We start from the raw sequence: 18,769 nt of genomic DNA, 5'->3' as shown, positions 1-18,769 counted from the left end.
GAGCCTTCATGAAGACTGGCATGTTGTCTCCGTTGAAACAAGGAGGGGAGTCCTCTGTATTCCTGCTATTTTTCAAGGGTGTTCCTTGGAGATCTTGTTGGAACTCACAGTGTGAAGGTTTACTTCATGGAAGTCAGATAAGGCACAACAAATCCCCACTGTGGCATGTAAGGGGAGGAAGGCACGTGATTTAGTTGAGAAGGTGAGCCCTGCAGTAGTGAGATGATTAGCAAGTCTGACAAAATATCATGGCTCTGAGTGCAAATGTAGCAGGTTTTCTGTTTTGTTTTGCAAATGTCATATATTTAATTTGCCTCATGAGTTTTGTATCTGCAATTCTGATAATGTCACAGTTCTATGTTGTTTTTCCATAGCCAAGAGGGCTGAGCAAAAAGTTTTGTAGTGCAAGTGGAGATTCTCATAAAGTGCATGAGTAGCTAAAATGCTAAGAAAAGCGCTGAATACCGTGAGAGTTATGACATGAGAAAAATGAAAAGCCCTTCCTCTGATAAACATGCAATATACATATACAGATACATATACATATACATATACATATACATATACATACACATATACATATACATGTAGCTGATACTTTAGTGAATTCTGGGGTCGTGTGGCTGGTAATATGGCAAAGAGACACCCAACATAGGAGAAAACATGAAACAAAAGAAAAAACTCAGCAGCCTGTTTTTGGCAGGTTTGGCACCCAAAGAGCTACCCTTTAGGCTCCCTTCACTTGGTCTTTTCCCTGTCCCCCTTCAAGTGATTCTCAGTTACCTGCAGAGGGCTGGAGGTGCTTCTGGGACAGAGGTGTGCTGGCTTTCACTTGACTGCAGGATTTTGAAAACCACAAAGTCAGCAAGGAGTTTTGGATGGGTAGCTGGCAGCATCCGCAGGCTGCACAGCCAGTCTGTGTCTCCTACTTTGCCTTACTCTGCACCTTAGAGGAATAGGTTCCATCAGAAACTGCATTTATTTTTTGCTGCATGACAGACAATAATAAAGTTCCAGAAGAATTAATATCAAGCCTAACTGCCTGCTTCTTTCCATTTTCCCCTTTTCCCCTTTTCCCCTTTTCCCCTTTTCCCCTTTTCCCCTTTTCCCCTTTTCCCCCTTTCCCCCTTTCCCCTTTTCCCCTTTTTCCCTTTCCCCTTTCCCCTTTCCCCTTTCCCTTTTTCCCTTTTTCCCTTTTTCCCTTTTTCCCTTTTTCCCCTTTCCCCTTTCCCCTTTCCCCTTTCCCCTTTCCCCTTTCCCCTTTCCCTTTCCTGGGACTATGAAATGGAAATTAGAAAAGCAAAGTCAAGGGCTAGTTGTTTCCTTTTGCTTTGAATATGGAGTCACCATGCCCAAGACATGGATGGGATTATCATGTTCCCCTGGGGTTGGCAGGTAGGGTAGGTACAGCAATGTTTCTCTGCACAGTTTGGAACAGAATTAGTATTCACTTCAGAAGAAATTACATGCTTGTAAAGGGAAGCCAAGAGGGGAAAACAACTGCTGCTGTATGGACGTAGGGACAAATAAGAATATATGGCAATAATTTATTACTTTGGTGGAGGGTAATTCCACCATCCAGTGGACAAGCAGGCAGTGCTTGTTTCATTGGACAGACCGTAAATTGATTTTTTTTCTTCCTTCTGATCAAACTGTAAATCACAGCTGTCCTTGTTTACTGCAGATTTTTCTTTTGTGGTATATGTAATGCAGGATGCAGAATTCTTGTCCTAGTGACCAAAAAGACTAACAGCATGGTCACTGAATGATTAAAATATCATTTCATGGAAACAGGTGCATAGCTGCCATTGAACATAATGATTTTCCTGGTCAGATAATTGTAGTAGTGACCCCGTTTCATAAATGCTACCTCCAGTACTCAGACTACCTCAGCATATTTTCTAAAAATAAGTTCCTTGAAGTATAAAGGATGACTCTTCACAGCTGCCTTCTGTTGTCTGTGTTTACATAGTACTTGATGAGAGTTTTGCTCCATTCCATTGGTTCAGTAGCTGGAATTTATGGTTTTACACTTCAGCTTGGGTGGCCCAAGTCTTAGGGTGCCATCACACTCCTCGGGTTTTGTTTTTGGTCATTTTAGATGCTGCAGAAGTAAGATTTTGCATATGGTACAGATGAACAGGAGTTCTCTACTGGCAAGGATTTTCTAGTACCTAATTACCAGAATGAGTTGCAGTAACTCTCCTCTGTCTAAATTGCAAGCAAGTTCTACGTTAAAAAAAAAGTTTATGGGGGGCTCAAAGGCTTTGGGAAGATGGGTGAGAAGATTTTGGGGTGGCTATTTAAATTGCCTCTGTTCTGCAATTTCCAGGCAGAAGATCAGCCTCTTGCATTTCACATGGGAAACAGCCTCCAGTCTTTTATCTTGTACTGAAACACAGATAATATCCGAGGCAATGATACCAGCAATGAAGATTTTCCATTATTGCTGTCCACATGGTTCATACTCTCAGAGTAAATTCAAACTTTACTGTGTAATTTAGGGCTTCTGTTTGACATTTCGTTTCTGTGTGACCCTCTCCATTGAAGATTATAGATTATTTACCTGGGAGGTGTTGTAGCAGGCAGCTTCTCAGATTCAGTGCTGGGAATTCTTTCAGTAGCCTTTAAATCTGTGAACAATGTGACAATCCAAGCATTAATACAAATGTGATTAAGTATCTTTTCTCAGCTTTGTTTGCTTTGTTCTACTGATGCCTACAAGTTACATAATGAGTAGCATGTACAGGGTCTGCATTAAAGGCAGTTTCACATTGTAGCAGAATTCATGGCAAATTTATTTTCCTTTTAGCAAAACTTCAGTGGGGAAAAAATTTGCACTGTTGATTTATTTTGAAAGAACTCATGGAAGGCTTACTAAGTGTGCCATGTGGAAAGCTCCTTGAAGTGCTAAGGGTTAATACTCTTTGCTCTTAATTTCAAATTCCAGATAAATATGGTTTCAGCTTTGATCTTATCTGGACTAATTCTTTGTCACTGTACTAATTAATTCAGCATGCTGCAGAAAAGATGCTAATTTGGGCATCAAAGAAATAAACGGGTGGGGGGAGGTTGTGTTTAATCAGAGTTTTAAAAAGATAAGTTTTACTCCCGTTAGACTGGTTCTGGAAGTTCAGTCATTTTAGTCTAGCAGTATGATACAATAAATAAAAAATAAATTCAAAAACACAAAAATGGCACTTGATTGCTTAATTTTGATGTAACAGGAGCATAATAAGGTGGATTTTTTAATATTTGCAACTTCTGCATAACTTCTCTCTTCCTGCTGATCATAATCATTTTAACTCTGATCACAGCGTTAGAATAATGTGGATTATCTCCCAAAATAATACGGAGGTGGCTAAATATGAGGATACTCACATTCATGAAGTTTAGCTGCATTTGTGAAATACAAATAATAATAGTAGAATAGCACACTTGGACAATTTGTTGCATGCCTTCACTGGTGTAATAGGTCAGGGGTTAGGTCATTTTTCCATTTTGAGGGGAGCTATTTTTGGTTGCCTAAGCTGCCCTGTTGTTGGCCATGGAAAGCTGTTGCTTTTGCTGCTCTCCTCTTGTTGCTGCCCTGGGAGTGAGCCCCAGCAGTGGGAGAACAGGGAGGCAGCAGCCTACCTTCACAAGTCTTTCCTGCAAGCAAACCTCACCAAATCTAGTTAAAAGTGCTTTTTTTTCCTTTACTTTTCAGAAGATCTCTTTCCAATTTACCCAACAGTATTGGTGTTGTACACAGCATAGCCCCAGAATTGGAGACACTCTCCACCCAGCAGCAGGGAGCAGGAGGGGCTGAACTAGCCCTCTCCTGTGTTCATCATCTTGTTGGTGCTTTCCTCTCACCCTGCCAAAGCAGGGAGATTGGGTCAAAACCTGCTCCTGGGCAAGGCTGTGTCATAAGGAGGTTTTGTTGTAATCTGTGTTGTACACTGGGAAGGCCATCTCGATGTTGCTGGGGCTAAATCCTCCACAGAGGGAATGGGATCCACTCTCTGGAAGCACGGGGCTAGCAGTGGGACCAGGAAAAGAGATGCTTAACCCCTCCTGGCTCACAGACCCGCCAGCACAGAGCTGCCCTTTTACCATGTTTAGCTTGGTTGTGGAGGCACTTTCATCTTCTGGGATCTTGATGAAGATTTGAACACTGTTGCCTTCCTGTGTGTGCTCCATTCTCAAATCATCAAACATGTTTTACCAAAACATGTTATTTTCTTTCTGTAGTTTTTTTAGCTGGTGCAAAGCTCTTGATCCCACTGGTCTAATACTCAATGGCATACTTCTGCCCAGTAAGTAAACATTTAGTAACAAACCTTTTAGAGAGCCACTAAAAATGTGAAAGATGTATTTCATTAATGCTGCTATTAACATAAATGTAAAATGAGCCTGGTCTGTAATCACCAGCAAGTCTGACTCACTAAGGATCTTTACAGCAATGTTTAATACTCTGTGAAAGTGTGTGTATGAAAGCAATTAATCAAAGCACAGCACTGCTTCTAGAGTATTTCTTCTACCGTAAAAGCTGAGTGATAAAATAACTTTAAACACACGGCAGTAGTGGCAGTTAATAAGCTTTTTATAGTCCCTGTGTGGACCTGAAAATCATACCTTATTAGTATCTTTATCTTTCTTTCTCACTTATTCATTCTTACTCACATTTAAATTTAATTTTAAGAGCTATTTCTAGTCTTTCATAAGGGACCTGCTTTAATAATCTCAGCATTTTTCCCCATTTTGCTGTGAAATGACTGAGACTCAGAGCTTTTGTTATATGTACTCTACAAATCACTGGTTTTTTACAGATTGTTTCTGGAGATGTCAAGATTTTCTGACAGTGTTAGGCTTTGTGTCTTGCTTGACTGTGTCATAGGCTCTCTTGAATTGTTTTCCCACAGATGTTTGTGCTTTTATTATGTACCTTGTTAGCTGTGTGGAACCTCCTGATCTTGGGCAACTGAATTAGCTAAGAAATCCAAATTGCTGAATTTAGTCAGCAAGCTGCTCCAAGGTTCCACTCTCCAGATGTTTCTGCTGCTTAGAAGTCTGAGACTTTATAGACCTGCCTGCTTTTTAATCCTTGAAGCAAATATCAACACATTTGAGATCTGGGAGCCCACGGCTCCACACGGAAACGAAGTGTTGCCATGACCACAGCTTTAAGTCTTGCATGCAAGACATTTATCCCAAGTAATAACAGAGCAGGTCTGTAGTAGGTTTGTTTTCATTTTTATCCCTTAGAATCCTTGAAAAGAAGCATACATATGCTTTAATGCTATAGCCTGTAGAATGGCAATAAATACTGCAAGACAACATACATTTGGTATTCAGAGACTTTATTTCCTTAATGTTTCTAAGGGGAACAATTTCAGTTGTTTGCAGGGCACCCTTTGAAATTAATAGAAATAGAATAATGCCTCGCTCTTGCACAGCGTATTTTCAACAGTTGCATATGGGCTTTTCCCAAAAGCACAAAGCGCTCAAAGATCTGTTCACATAAAAAAAATCCCTTTATGTTTTTATTTACAGGAGAACTGTGCTCTGGGTAGCTGGAATATTAACTTTCCCAACTGAAAAGTATACTAAGGTTAACAGGGCTGTAACATCTTTAACAGTGCTTCCTAGGCATTTACAGTGGATAATCAAAGAACTGGGGCATTCACTCAACCTGGGGAGGCATGGATTTATTTCCTTACTGTCATTACAATGACCAGTGGCTTCATTTGACATAAATTGATTATAGATGGCTATAGAATGAGAAGATACAGCTGATCCATTTGTTTTCAGGTCTTCTAGTAATAGTTCTCCATTTGTTATGATAGGTTTTCAGAGTAATAAATCCATCAGATATTAAGTTGAAGAGAATTTGACTGCACAGTATAGCAAAACAGACATTTTAAAAATTTGTGTACCATACAATTTTTCATCAATGTTTTTATTCTGCTGACAATAGTATTAATGTGGAAGGCAGATTTTACCACAGTCCAATTATTCGTTGCCTGGAGAGTTGGCATTTTCAAATCCTAAAGCCATTCAGTTTTCATAGAATTTTAATATGGATTTGATTAATACATAGTGTAATTTGACAATGGATTTTATCCTGTTCTCATTGAAATCAGTGGAGGGCCTCAACTGATATCAATGATAATATGATCAAACCTAGTTTGATCATGCAGCAAGTACTCTTACTACCTTTTTTGTTGTTGTTGTTCCAATAAGCCGTAGAGACTGTTAAGCCTCTAGTGCACAAACCCATACGAAATTACAATGGCTGAAAGTTAATTTTATCATCAGAAGCCCATGGCAATTAGAACGCATCAGTGAGCAGACCATAACTTTTAGGACAGGGTGTATAAATTCAGACAGAGATGATACTGGGTTCTTTGTCATTTAATGCTGTCTGTGTATGTTGCTTTTCTTCGTGTTAGATTTTGTGCTGCTTTTATTTTCTTATATTTGTGCAAGATTTTTGTTGAGCTGAGAAACATAATAATAAAAGAATGGATTTTTATGGTATAGCAAAGTGCAGAAGAGGCAAAAAAAACCAACCTACATCTGAATATTTCCCTAGCCTTGAGCTATATGCTGGATACTTGATATAACAGGTCAAAACTGTAAGCCTGTACAAATTCTATCTGAAGCAAAAAAATAGCAAAAATATAGTCATAGAATCATATAATAGTTTAAGTTGGAAGGTTAAAGATCACCCATTTCCACCCTGCCATGGGCAGGGACACCTTCCACTGTCCCAGGTTACTCAAAGCTCCATCCAGCCTGGCCTTGAACACCTCCAGCAATGGGGCATCCACAGCTTCCCAGGGCAACCTGTTTCAGTGCTTCACCATCCTCAGTGAGGAATTGCTTCCTAATATCTAATCTAAACCTACCCCCTTTCACTTTAAAGCTATTCCCCGGTGTCCTATCACTCCTTGCCCTCGGGAGAAGTCCCTTTCCATGTCTTTTGTAGCCCCCTTTAGGTACTGGAAGGTGCTGCAAGGTCTCCATGGATTATTCTCCAGGCTGAACAACCCTCTCTCTCCCAGCCTTTCTTGCTAAGAGAGGTGCTCCAGCCCTCTGAGCATCATTGTGGCCTCCTCTGGACTCACTCCCAACGGGTCCACATCCCTTTGTATGTTGGAGGCCCCCAGAGGTGGATGCAGCACTCAAGATGGAGTCCCACAAGAGTGGAGTATAAGGGCAAAATCACCTCCCTCAAACTGCTGGCCACGCTGCCTTTAATGCAGCACAACAACAAAAGTTGTTTTCATCAAGATGAACTCATTATTCCCAGTTTATAATTACACTGAAGCTTGCCAAATTTATGGCAAGAACAGCTCTACCAGCAAACAGCACTGTTTTTGCTAGGGTTTGTTATGTTGGCAGTTACTGCAATCAAAATTGTCACTTCATTTTATTTAAAATGTATTTCTCGAGTAAGCAAGAAATAATATCTAGACTTGAAAGGGACGCATGTTAAAGACTTTTTTTTTCACATTTCTCTTGAGTATGCAACATATCCAACTTCAGCTCCCTGCAGCAATACAAAATGCCCAAGAATAATGTTTTCAAAATCAATGCATGCTACAGTTGAATATGGAACTCCACAAACCTATAATTGAAACTGTGGGAAAAAAGCAGGCAGCCTGAATATAAACAAAGTACCAGAGCTGGATTATGACCAAGATGCAAGTGCTAATATGGCCTCTTGAGAAAACTGCCATGAGACCTTCCCAGCATGAGCCAGAGTCAGAAAGCAGGGCTTTTCAGGAGCAGCCTGTTGGTGCTCATACCCAGGTGATTTCTTGTTTGACTGCCTGGCGTCTCTGTAGAGAATAATATATGCAGAGTTTCATTTGGCTTTTCTTTTTCACCTGGGTCATTTCATACCTGTGCACCCTCCTTACTTCATTTTTCCTCACTCTGTATGTACAACCTCTGTCTCTCTCTTATGTTTCCTGACTGCTGCCTTCACTGCCACCGCCACCTTCTGATGGGGTGTGTGACTTCAGGCTCTTGGAACTGTTGGAACTCAGAAAGTAGCAGTGAAATCAATGTGCTGCTCTACACTCAGAAAAAGTAAAAGCGTGGAAAGTATATACTGTATTTCTGGAAGCACTGAAATGAGTAGAGACCATGAAAAAAGAACTGAAGATTGTTTGTAGACAAGGTGTATGTATATTTTGAGCAAAGGATCTCTCAAAGAATGCAGGACACCATCTATCTCTGTTGCAACACATAGGAAAAAAGAGAAAACCGTGCACTGAGAGGAGTCTTTCTGCGCCTCAGCACAGTCCATGACAGAGCCACAAGAAAGCATCTCATGTTACTACCTGTAGTATTTGCCCTTTCTATTAGTACCACATGCTACGTGTCTGTCTCTCAAATCCATCATTGCCTTTCTAACCAAGTTCTTATTGTCTGGACAACTTGCTGCAGATAACCCAGTAACTTCATTTGACCACAAGCTCAGAATTATTAATTAAATTCACAAAAAATTTGAATCATTATCTTATGAGCCTGACTGTTTGCAAAATTTCTGCTTTTGTCAGTGGAGAAACATAAAGTCAATGATTTACAGCTTAAATATAGGCACAGTAGTTCAGCTGTTCCACTTGAGGCAGTTTGGGCTGACATGAAAAATAAAAAGGGTAAAAGAAAGATCGCTGGGGCAATGCTGCAGACTTTCACAGAAGAGTTTGCAGTTTTGAGTCAGAGTAGTTAGTTTGCAATATAGTATATATAATGAAAAAGTAATTATTTTTCTCTACGCTGTTGTTGTGCATATAAGGATGTATTAATTTGCAGGGGAAGACACAGGTTGATCATTTACTTGTGGAACAGAGAATTTCAAATTGGTAAAGAGGAGGGGAGGTTTTTAAACGTTTTGGTCCATAATTCATAAGTATATTTGACCCCAGTATTCTGCCTAACACCACCAGAAATTAAATGTATCTCCCCAGTTCAGCCACCTTTTATAGGCTGCGCAAAGCAGACTTGTTATGCATATTTGTACAGTTTATAAAACAACAGTGGCAGCCCCAAATCCACTGGGGCCTCTGGAGGACTTTCACAGCATAAATATTACATGATAGTATATTACTAGGCAGAAAGAAAACCCCAGAAGTTTAAAAAAGAGCTCTTATGAACTGTCTAGGTTTGTCCTCTTGGAACAAAGCAAGACTTTATTCTTTCTGATTGCATCCTCATTTAACAAAGAACAAATCCTAAAATTAGTGCATCATGAATGAGAGACAGGAGTTACTGGTAAGAGCAGAACAGTGGCCCAGTCTGGGTGCTGACACCACAGCCACTGCAGATGACTTTCAGAGAGCTGTCGTGTGGCAAGAGGAACCTTCAGGCACTTTAAAATGTGCCATATTAATATTCCGCTCTGCAATGCCCTGCATTTCAGGTTTGATGGGGCTTTTCAACTAAGTTTCAAGCAATAGCTTTCAAAAGTACAGGGTCCAAATCAATTTGTAACCAGTCCTTCCTCCTGCATATGGCCCAGGTAATACTGATAACTTATCTTCCAATGTGGGAAATTTATGAGTCACTAAGATAAAAACTTGGTGTTTTGATTGCCTAAAATTTCTGTGGTTTATGATAGATAAGTACTGTTTTTTCTTCTGTAATTATTTCCTCATGACTCCTTCCTTGATATCTTTAACAGATTTGGAAAGAAGAAAGAAGATAAAAGTGGGAAGGCAGATCAGAAGGAGACTGCAAAGCAAGGCATGCTTAAGGAGGAGGAGCTGGAGAAAATGAAAGATGAACGTGAAAGGTGAGTAAATGGCAGCAGTATCTTTGTTCATCAAGTGAAAAACTTCAGAGCAAGGTGTCTCCTGAAGGAACAGCCACCCAGCCTGCCTGTCCAACACAATGCCCACTGCAATTAGGTCCAGGCAACCAAGAGCATTAGGCCAGTCCTGGCCGAGTCAGAGCTGCTGTGTGACAGGAGCTTGTTGTTCTCCTGCAGCTTCTGTGCACTTCACTTTAGCATGCAAATCCCAGCTTCTGCTTTAGCTTGTGAAGATCAGTTCCCTCAAAACCTGTTGCACCTCTGCCCATTCCCAGGACCAGCTGACTTAGTATTTTCTCCTCTACTTCTCTACAGCAAGAACCTCCTCCCTTCTCTCCTGACAGCTTCTGCCATTGTTTTCCAGCACTTCAGACCTCTTTGGTTTCATCTGGCTGTGCCATCACATGGTAGTTTTTGTATTTTGGTATGTTCTATTTTGCACAGTGTTTGCTGGTAAGCCACATGTTGCAGAAATGTGTATGCAACAAATGTTGAATATGCCAAGGGACACCTGGAAGAAAGCAGATTCAGATGGTTAAAATCAGCCTGCACAGGCAGGAGTCTGCCAGCAGTAGGGTGGGCAAGAGGGGCAAGGCAAGAAGCCGGGTGTGCGCCAGCTAGGAGTTGTATTTCTGAGGTAAGACCCTGGGATTCTGTCCAGGTCATAAAATACACTTTCCTATGCCCAGTCTTAGTGAATTCCTTTCCTTTCCAGATTAAGAGATTTTACAGTTTTCTGCTTTCCCCTACGTCTACCCTTCAGAAACCGGAAACAGTTTGTCAGTGTCAACAAGGTTCAGAAAACTCCACTTTCCCTTTCCCCAACTCATCCAGAAGTACTTCATATGCTGAAAAAGGTCTTTTTTTCCCCTCTGATGGCTGCTCTCAGAAAAGTTAAAGAGCCTATAGTTGCTGGCTCTCAAGAAGTATCTGCAGTTGCTGTAAAACTTTACAAGTTGTAGTAATACATTTTGTCAGTGCAAGCAGAAAACTTTTGGAGGTCTCTCTCCTTCACTGGAATATCCTGCTCCTGGGAGAGGGAATGGAGGCAGACATGGTTCCTTTTGGGCAGACAGAGTGTTTCCACATGGTCAACCTTTGTGGTACTGCTCAGTGCGCAGGGAAAAGACACCCTGCTTTCATTTGAGTCGTGCAGTCCCTGGTCAGCCCTGTAAGTGGTAGCTAATGGGTTTGATTGGGGAAAAAAGTCAATCCAAACTCTTGAAGGCTGCTGCTAATTTTTTCTATTTTAAAAGCTAGCAAGGTATCTAGTTACTACAGTGCTGCTACTGGATATGCTTAGCCAGTGCTTAAGTATTTAGTTCATCTAAGTTAAGTAGTGTCAGGAGAAACTTTGTGCCATTTGTTTTAAAATTTCTGTGCCGTGTCCTTGATTTTGCCAGATTGATGAGTGCCTTTATATTAAATTGCTGACTCCCAATTTGGATACTGGCAATTTGAGAGGTATGTGTCCTTCATTTTAAAGAAGCCAGTGTCTTTTATTAGGATCCTGGCAAGCTAAGAAGCATGTATCCCATCTGTTAAAGGGCCAGTGTCATTTACTGAAATGTTGGCAGGCTGGAAGGAATGAACCCTTCTGTCTAGAGGTCTAACGTTCCAATTGGACACAAGATAATTGTTCTTAATATTTCTTTAGCGTTGTGTGCTTTTTTTTAATTGCAGTCACTGATTGACAGTAACTTGGTACGGCTGCATTGGAAACTGGCAGCTCAATGTCTTCATCATTCTGGTTTCTCTAGTAATGATTTCAGTTTTGACCTGGAAGAGTTTTTGACTGAAAATGGAGAACAGCAGGTGTGTTGAGAAATGGATGAACCAAGATGATATTTTTAACTCACTTATTTGATTCTTCTTCTGTAAGGCACAAGAATAGGAATATCATGCTTTTGTATCAGGTAGTAAATCTTTTATCTTTGGGGGTTTCAAATTAAAAAATAAAAATTAAACCCAGAAAAATAGTGAAGAAATTTTCCCTATGATATCCTCAAAGGAATGCAACACATGCTGTGAAAACAAGCAATTTGCTTCACCTTTCTAAATTAAGTAAGAGCATGTGGGCTGTGTGTTTGCCCACATAAGACTACCTACAGGCTGACTATTGAACCCTTCTTCAGCTGATCATAAAATAGAAGAGGTTTTATTTTTGTTAGAGGAAAATTAGATTGTGTGGGTAAAAACTGTTTGGGAAATTGATTAAAATCACTAAGAAAATGTTACCTGACTTGAAGGTAGATCAGTCCTTTTGCTTAGTTGTTGCCTGTTCACCTAATGAGGATGCTCAGTAAGACAGTAAAGACAAGTTTTATAGCTCTGTCCCAAGATTTAGTAATTCTATAATGTAATTCAAGTCCAAGATTTTAATGCACATATTGGCAAAGAAAACCTTGTGGGACATTCACACCATAGATCATCTGCTCCTGTGACTTCACTAGCTGCTATCCTGCATACTTGGTCTCATATTTATAAAACTGAAGCTTAGTAGAATGCAGTCATATTTTCAAATCTGTTCTCCTTGAGTGAAGTGAGCGTATGGTAGAACTACTAGGGATATAGTAGTAGAAGAGACTACAAAAATATAGCAAGTGTTGTCCCCTGATACCTGTGATCAAATCCTATCTTTAACAGCTTGAACAAACTAAAATTGCTTTTCTAACATTTAGCCTTTCTAGCATTAACTTAAATGTACACCTAATTTTAATTTTCCAAGACTAGCTGTATAAATAATTCTTGTTCAGATCCTCAATCCAATTATTACAATCCTAAAGTCAGTTTTTTTGCTTCAACAGTTTTCTAAAGTGCTGACTGCCTACCATACTAACTGATACTATGATTTTTCATCGGACCGTTTTTTTCTTTTTTCAGAGGCCACGTTGTCCATTTTGGACACTAGTAGAAGAGGTTGGAGTAGCTGATTTTTGGGCTGGGTGTGACAGGATTAATGATCAAGTGCTTTTCAGCATCTTAGCAGCTGTGGAACTCGCCTGGTTTTGGATATTGGTTTTGCATGCAATATATGCTTGGCAGATCTCCAAAAAGCAGAATACTGTTCCAAGATCTCAGCTGAGAAATCTTTTTCAGTAGGAAGTGCATTTTCAGTTTACAGGACTAGGCTGTCTCTCATAGTTTTGCAGAGTTTTTTGATTGGTATTGGATAGGCACAACAATATTTCACAAAATCCCAGGGATAGGATTTCTGTAAAGACTGCAGCCGTCTTCCAGAAATTTTGACAAGTTTTAGACATGCAAAAATGTCAAATGTGTTCACTGCACAATTATGGGCTGGCTGTGCAGTACAAGCTCAGTGACTCTGGTTCTGACAAGAAACATCAGCTCTTATGTAGGTGTGCTGCATGAGTGTAAGCCCATCATGCTTGAAACAGGTTGGATTTCCTGCTTGCACAGGGAAGGAATTGAACAGTGCATGTGCAACAAGTCTGGCACATCCAGAATGTGTTAGAGCTAGTAGGCGTATGCAGACAGAGTATTCAGTGCTCACTCTGTAGTGCAGATGATTCCCAAAGGGATGGGATTTGCTTGCACATTGGTCCTCAGCATAAATTTGCCTGGCAACTCCTTTTATGGGTTGCCAAGTTTCAGATTTGAACCACAGAAAGTGAAAATAAATTTAGTATTTCACTAGCCTAGTAATTTCTATTTCCATTCCACATTGTCCCAGTCTCAGTTTTCAGTACAAACTCTCTGTGGTGCCTTGTAGCTGCAGTTCTCTGAAGCAGCTCCGCATCCTGCACTGGAATGCTGACATCATTTTTTTTTTTTACTGCATGTATTCCCTAGCAATCCCCACCAAGATCAAGGTCTCACTGTGTTCATTGCTGTTAGGAAAGCTTGTGCCTGACCCAAAGCACTTACAGTTGAGGTGAAAGAGAGAAAACCTGACAGGAAAAAAAAGTGTCCTCTGGGTGGGAATGTGACATGCAGGCAGTGCAGCTGCTTGTCCAAGTTCCTAAAAAGTCCCTGTCAGGCTAGGAATTCATTCCAGACCTCAGCCCCAGGCTTCCCTTCTTTTCAAAGCCAATACTTTATTATACGACTACTACTTCTGCAAACTTCAAGTAGTGAACAGGAATTTTGGATGTTAGGCATTTCTTCTTTAGTAATAGCCTTATCTGTGTCCAATTGAATATGAATTGAGCATCTCCTTTAAATTATTTTCTTCTTCTCCCCCTACCTCCTTTAGTTTTCGTTGTGCAAGGTGATGCAATGTCAGTGAAACCTGAGTGGAAAAAGACAGGAGTTCATGATAGTTCAGGAGTACTGTCTTAACTGGTGGTACAGTTCTTTGAGGTGGTGGTTTGTCTTTCCTGACACAAGTCACATGCTTCATTGGACTGAGGCCCTGTTTTAAATAAACTCATCGTTTTGTTCATGCTTCAAAGAGTTTGGCTGTAATAAAACATGTGCTCCAAAGGTTGAGAATCTGCCCATAGAAGGAAAAAGAAAATGCTATATCTGAGGGTTATTTTGATCAAGATGACTCAAATCTGTATTTTTAGTGTGTTCAGTGTAAATTACTCAGAATTTATCATTTTAACAGCAAGATGTTTGCTACATTATTAAATACTGGAAGAGGCCTTGTCTTTTCCTTCCCTCAAAAAAGATTTCTCTTCACCCCTTACTCCATTTCTTTCCCCACTCATTTGGGGTTGTGTTTTAATTTTCTAACATTTGAAAGCCATTGTAAAACAGACTGGATAAATATATTAGATGCTTGAGTTTTACACATCATAATTTGTTTGCCTTCCAAATGCAAATAAAGTGACTATCGATTGAAAGAAAAATATTTTTTCCTATTTGTTTAATATTATTTTACTGGGATTTTCCTAGTGAGACCTAAGTCTCTCTTCCAACAGAATTGAACATTTACTTGACATTAGAATAAAATTTACAAAATGAAGCTCCTTGTTGAAAATAGGATGATTTTTTAAAGTAGCATGAGGGTTAGTTAATAAGGAGGCACTCCATGTAAAAAATAATCCTCTGCATGTATTTGTGGGAGTAGTTTTGTTAAAACAGTCTTGGTTTTGTAGCCCTCATTGGAATTAATTGAGGAAATTTTTTTAATAGTATTAAGGTTTGAGTAGAGTGTTAGAGAAGCAGAAGGTATATCTAGCCCCTGCTTTCTCAATATCTGTACTGAATGCTTAAGTTATATCTCAAGTTCGGGTAAAACTAAATGGTTTCAGTTTTTATATTAAAGACTGAATTTCCTTTACTTTTCAGAAACCTTCCAGCAACTGAAGAGCATTTCTCTCTTGTCTTACCAGCCCTGGTGCTTGTTGCCTGTTCCCATAGTTAAAAAATCAATACATATGCTTTTTATATTTGGCAAACAGAGGTTTAATTTTGCAGCTGCAAGATCCCTGCACAAAGGGATGCATCCTACAGAACTAAAAACGTTTAGAGTCCACTTAGGAGAGACTACTCGGGAATGAAACTTCATTCCCTTTCTGTAAGCATTTGTTTCATTATATTTAATTACAAACAATCTGTATGTTACTGGAAACCAAAGTGAAATGAGAATAGATGGATACATGGCAGTATGGTAGAAAAGCCAAATTGCTTCAAATCGAAAGTTGAAATTCAGACTGTTGCAAAAATCAAAGTATGATTTTTCTCAATGTGTGGTGTACCTTAGAGTATGCTCATACACGTGCACATTTTTGCCAATCCCATGTAGCTTTTGTTCCTGTGTATTCCACCTGCCAAGTCTAAAAGCATTATTATGGCTGTTTATAGTTCATATTGATGTCTGATTAAATGTTCATAATTGCTATTCTCACCATTAAGCTCTGTGCTAAACCACATGTTTTTTAGGACACCTGAGCTTCTGCATCATTAGTTATTAAGGGTTAATCCAACATGGTATATCTGTTCATTGAGTATTCCTGACTCTGCAGCATAGCTAGGTCCTGTGGTTTAGACAAAATAAAGTGTTGGATGTGATCCCAGTTTTAATACTCCCAATTTATTATAACCATTGAACCCTGATCAGATCACGGATTGGATTGGATCCCAGTTTTTTAAATGTCCCAATTTATTGCTGGCTTGCAACCCTGATAAGAATACATATTTGATTAAGGCTTCAGTTTTCAAAAATTCCAGTTAATTACTTTTAGATTCTTATTAGATCATAGCCGTGTAGTATGGTATGTTGAAGTTATGAAAAAATTACTGGATGCTGTTGCATGGGTCAAGGTCATAGTTTCATTTTGTGCTGACAGTATGAAGTTATCAGATTTCTGTTTATTACTGTGGCAGCACTTGCACTGGACAGGAGGACAGATTAATCCCAACCCATTGATTCTGAATGATTCTCATTTTAGATCTGCTGCTGCTCTGCATACCAGAACATGTAATAAAAGCCTACCATGGAACACTGGGAGACTGATGTTTGGTTATGAGTAGCTGAGGTTGATGAGTCTCACCTACCCTTCACAGGTTTTGTTGTAACATTTAGAACCAGATAACAATTTTTGAGCCGCTTCATGTGGCTTTTTCACTGCTGGAGGACATTTTTAAGACATTAGGTCTACAGTTGGTCCCAGATTGTCCTAGCTTAAGAACATTAAGAACTGATGATGACAGAATGGCACATGGAATTGGCCTTTTTCTTGAACTATCACAGCACTATTCCAGGTGTTGCACACTGATGGAAATAGCACTTCTAGGTGTCATACCTGTGCCCTCAAAATTCTTATCCAAGCCATTTAGCATCCTTGTTTTCTTGTTATTGAGGCACTGGTTTGATCTGGAGACACATTTTCCCAAGCTGTGCCACCTGTCCACCTAAGAGGTCAGAGCAGCTCAGGGGCAATGGCCTGGCTCTTTCTTGCTTACATGGGCCAATGTGTGGTTCTCTTCTGTATATATCAGAGTTTTACTACTTGATGGTTGTTTTGGTTCTGTAAACCTGAAATGCTGCTAGAAACTTACAGGCCAAACTGATAAAGTGAAACTGGCCCAGGTACTAGCCAACCAGGCTAAGAGTGCTTTCTAGGAGATAGACTGTCCTGGCCTAGGGATTTCTTGGATGCAGTACTGAATGTAGGTCAGTTCTTGCCCACTCCGGAATCAATAAGGGCATAAGAATTACTTGGAAGCAGTATCTCATTCCTTGCCCTTCCATTTGTGATTTATGAAAGTCTATCATAAATCTTTGGCATGCACTTTGAAGTAGTGCCACAGCACAGAATTCCTGTTTTCAGACTCCCTTAGCTACTATAGGATAAAAATGAGAATGCAACTCATGCAGACAGACAGGCAGGAAATCTGTTTGCATGTGTAAATCTCCATAGTGATCTTAAACCAAAATATCTGGAAGTCTTAAAGCTTTGACTGCTCAGTCAAATCTGAGTTTTGCTTTGAAATCAAGGACTGTTAATTAGAAGCAACCTGTGAATCCCAGACTAACTGATGGAGTTTGTCCCTGTTCTTGTACAGAGGGATTCTTTTCAATAGGTTCCAGGTTCAATGTCATGTGTAGAATAAAGAAATGTGCATGGAGTATCATATCGCATGAAGCTAGGCTTGTTCCTTCCACTACTATGATTTCATTCAAAGGCAGGCATAATGTTTATGCAGTTGCAGAGATGGTTGTGTGAACTTCTGAGGTGTCACTAGGAAGTGGAGCTGCAAGTATCTATTCAGAAGATGTTCGAAGGATGCCCCCTTACTGATGGAGATGGCCCCCAGGGACTCAGTAGCTGCCCGCCTTCCTGGGTCTATCCCAGGCTGTGTTACTGCATGTGGTTGGGAATGTTGGGTTTTCATGAGGTGTCAGATCAATGTTGTGCTTTCCCATGGTCATTACAATCTCTCTGGTATTTTTCTCAAGACAGTGTTACCAGTCCTCAGTGGTTTTGATTGATACCTGCTACAGCAGTTTCTGGAGCTGAGTTAGTCACTGGCAGTGAATAAGTTGATAGATGGATGTCTCTGTCTCCCCATAGCTTTTCTGCAGGTATGCTGTGGTTACTTTATACTTGTTCTCTGTTTGTCTGATGAACTTCTCTGAAACAGTTTGAAGTCTCAGCTGGAGAGATTGGAGGAGGGATGATTATGTGGCTTTGACTGCAATTGGTACTGTGTGCATTCCTGACATTAAGTTCCCAATGTCTAAAGTGTAAGCAAAGTTAAGTCTTATTTTCCAAGTGTATTGTTATTTTGACTCTCTTTTCATGACTGTTTGTTCCAGAATGAGTTAATTTTCACAAAAGGGGCTCAGGTATGATGTGCTCAGCACCTTACATATCTTTTTAACAGAAAAGTGCAAATGACAGCAACCTGAGAATTCCTTTAAGTCATCACTGGGCTTTGCAATTGCAGCTAAGGGCTGCAAAGTCTCTGGAGACTCAAGGCCATTTTGCAGGAGGAGCTCTTAAAGGCATCAGAACATCTCAGGTGAAAGATGTCAAAGTAATTTTGACAAACATGGAGTGTTTCCACTCCTTAATCTACATTGTCACAAAAACAAAGAACATCCTGTTGACAGGAGACTGAGAAACCTGATCTGTGCAGTTAGCCTTGCTTTCAGCAAGAGATTGAGCAAGATGACCTTCAGAGGATCCTTACAATCTGAATTTTACTGATATTATCACTTCAAGATGGTAACTCCGGGGTAGTTGTGAGCAAAGAAAATTACATAATGCAGTAAACTATAGACTATAATATACTTGGCTTTTCTGATAGTTGGCTTTCTGTAATCTGCTGCTTTTCACCCAGTGTACAACTAATGTAGACAGGCAGAAAAACTTTCTCTGATTTAACAGCAAGGGTAAAAATCATGTTCTTGTTAAAGTTCACAAGATGGGGGAAAACACACTGACCTCATTAGATCCAGGATTTTCTTTAGAGGGCAGGATCCTGTGTAAGTTGGTAATCACTCCTTGTCACCTCGGAAATAAATGGAAGAAAATT

General features: G+C 39.9%; 1 protein-coding gene across 4 annotated transcripts in view; it reads left to right on the top strand.

Moving 5' to 3' along the window:
- Nucleotides 1-18,769, top strand: part of PARD3B (par-3 family cell polarity regulator beta) — a 416,855-nt gene that overhangs the window by 309,517 nt on the left and 88,569 nt on the right. For all 4 annotated transcript variants that reach the window (XM_069022266.1, XM_069022270.1, XM_069022267.1 and 1 more), the window contains one exon: nt 9,683-9,793. In XM_069022266.1, the coding sequence (XP_068878367.1) occupies nt 9,683-9,793 (111 nt within the window). The remainder of the gene's footprint in view (nt 1-9,682; nt 9,794-18,769) is intronic.

Source organism: Aphelocoma coerulescens, chromosome 7 (genome assembly GCF_041296385.1).
Source record: "Aphelocoma coerulescens isolate FSJ_1873_10779 chromosome 7, UR_Acoe_1.0, whole genome shotgun sequence".
Classification (NCBI taxonomy): Eukaryota; Metazoa; Chordata; class Aves; order Passeriformes; family Corvidae; genus Aphelocoma; species Aphelocoma coerulescens.
The sequence above is the reverse complement of the archived record's forward strand: the minus strand, read 5'-3'. Positions and strand labels throughout refer to the sequence as shown.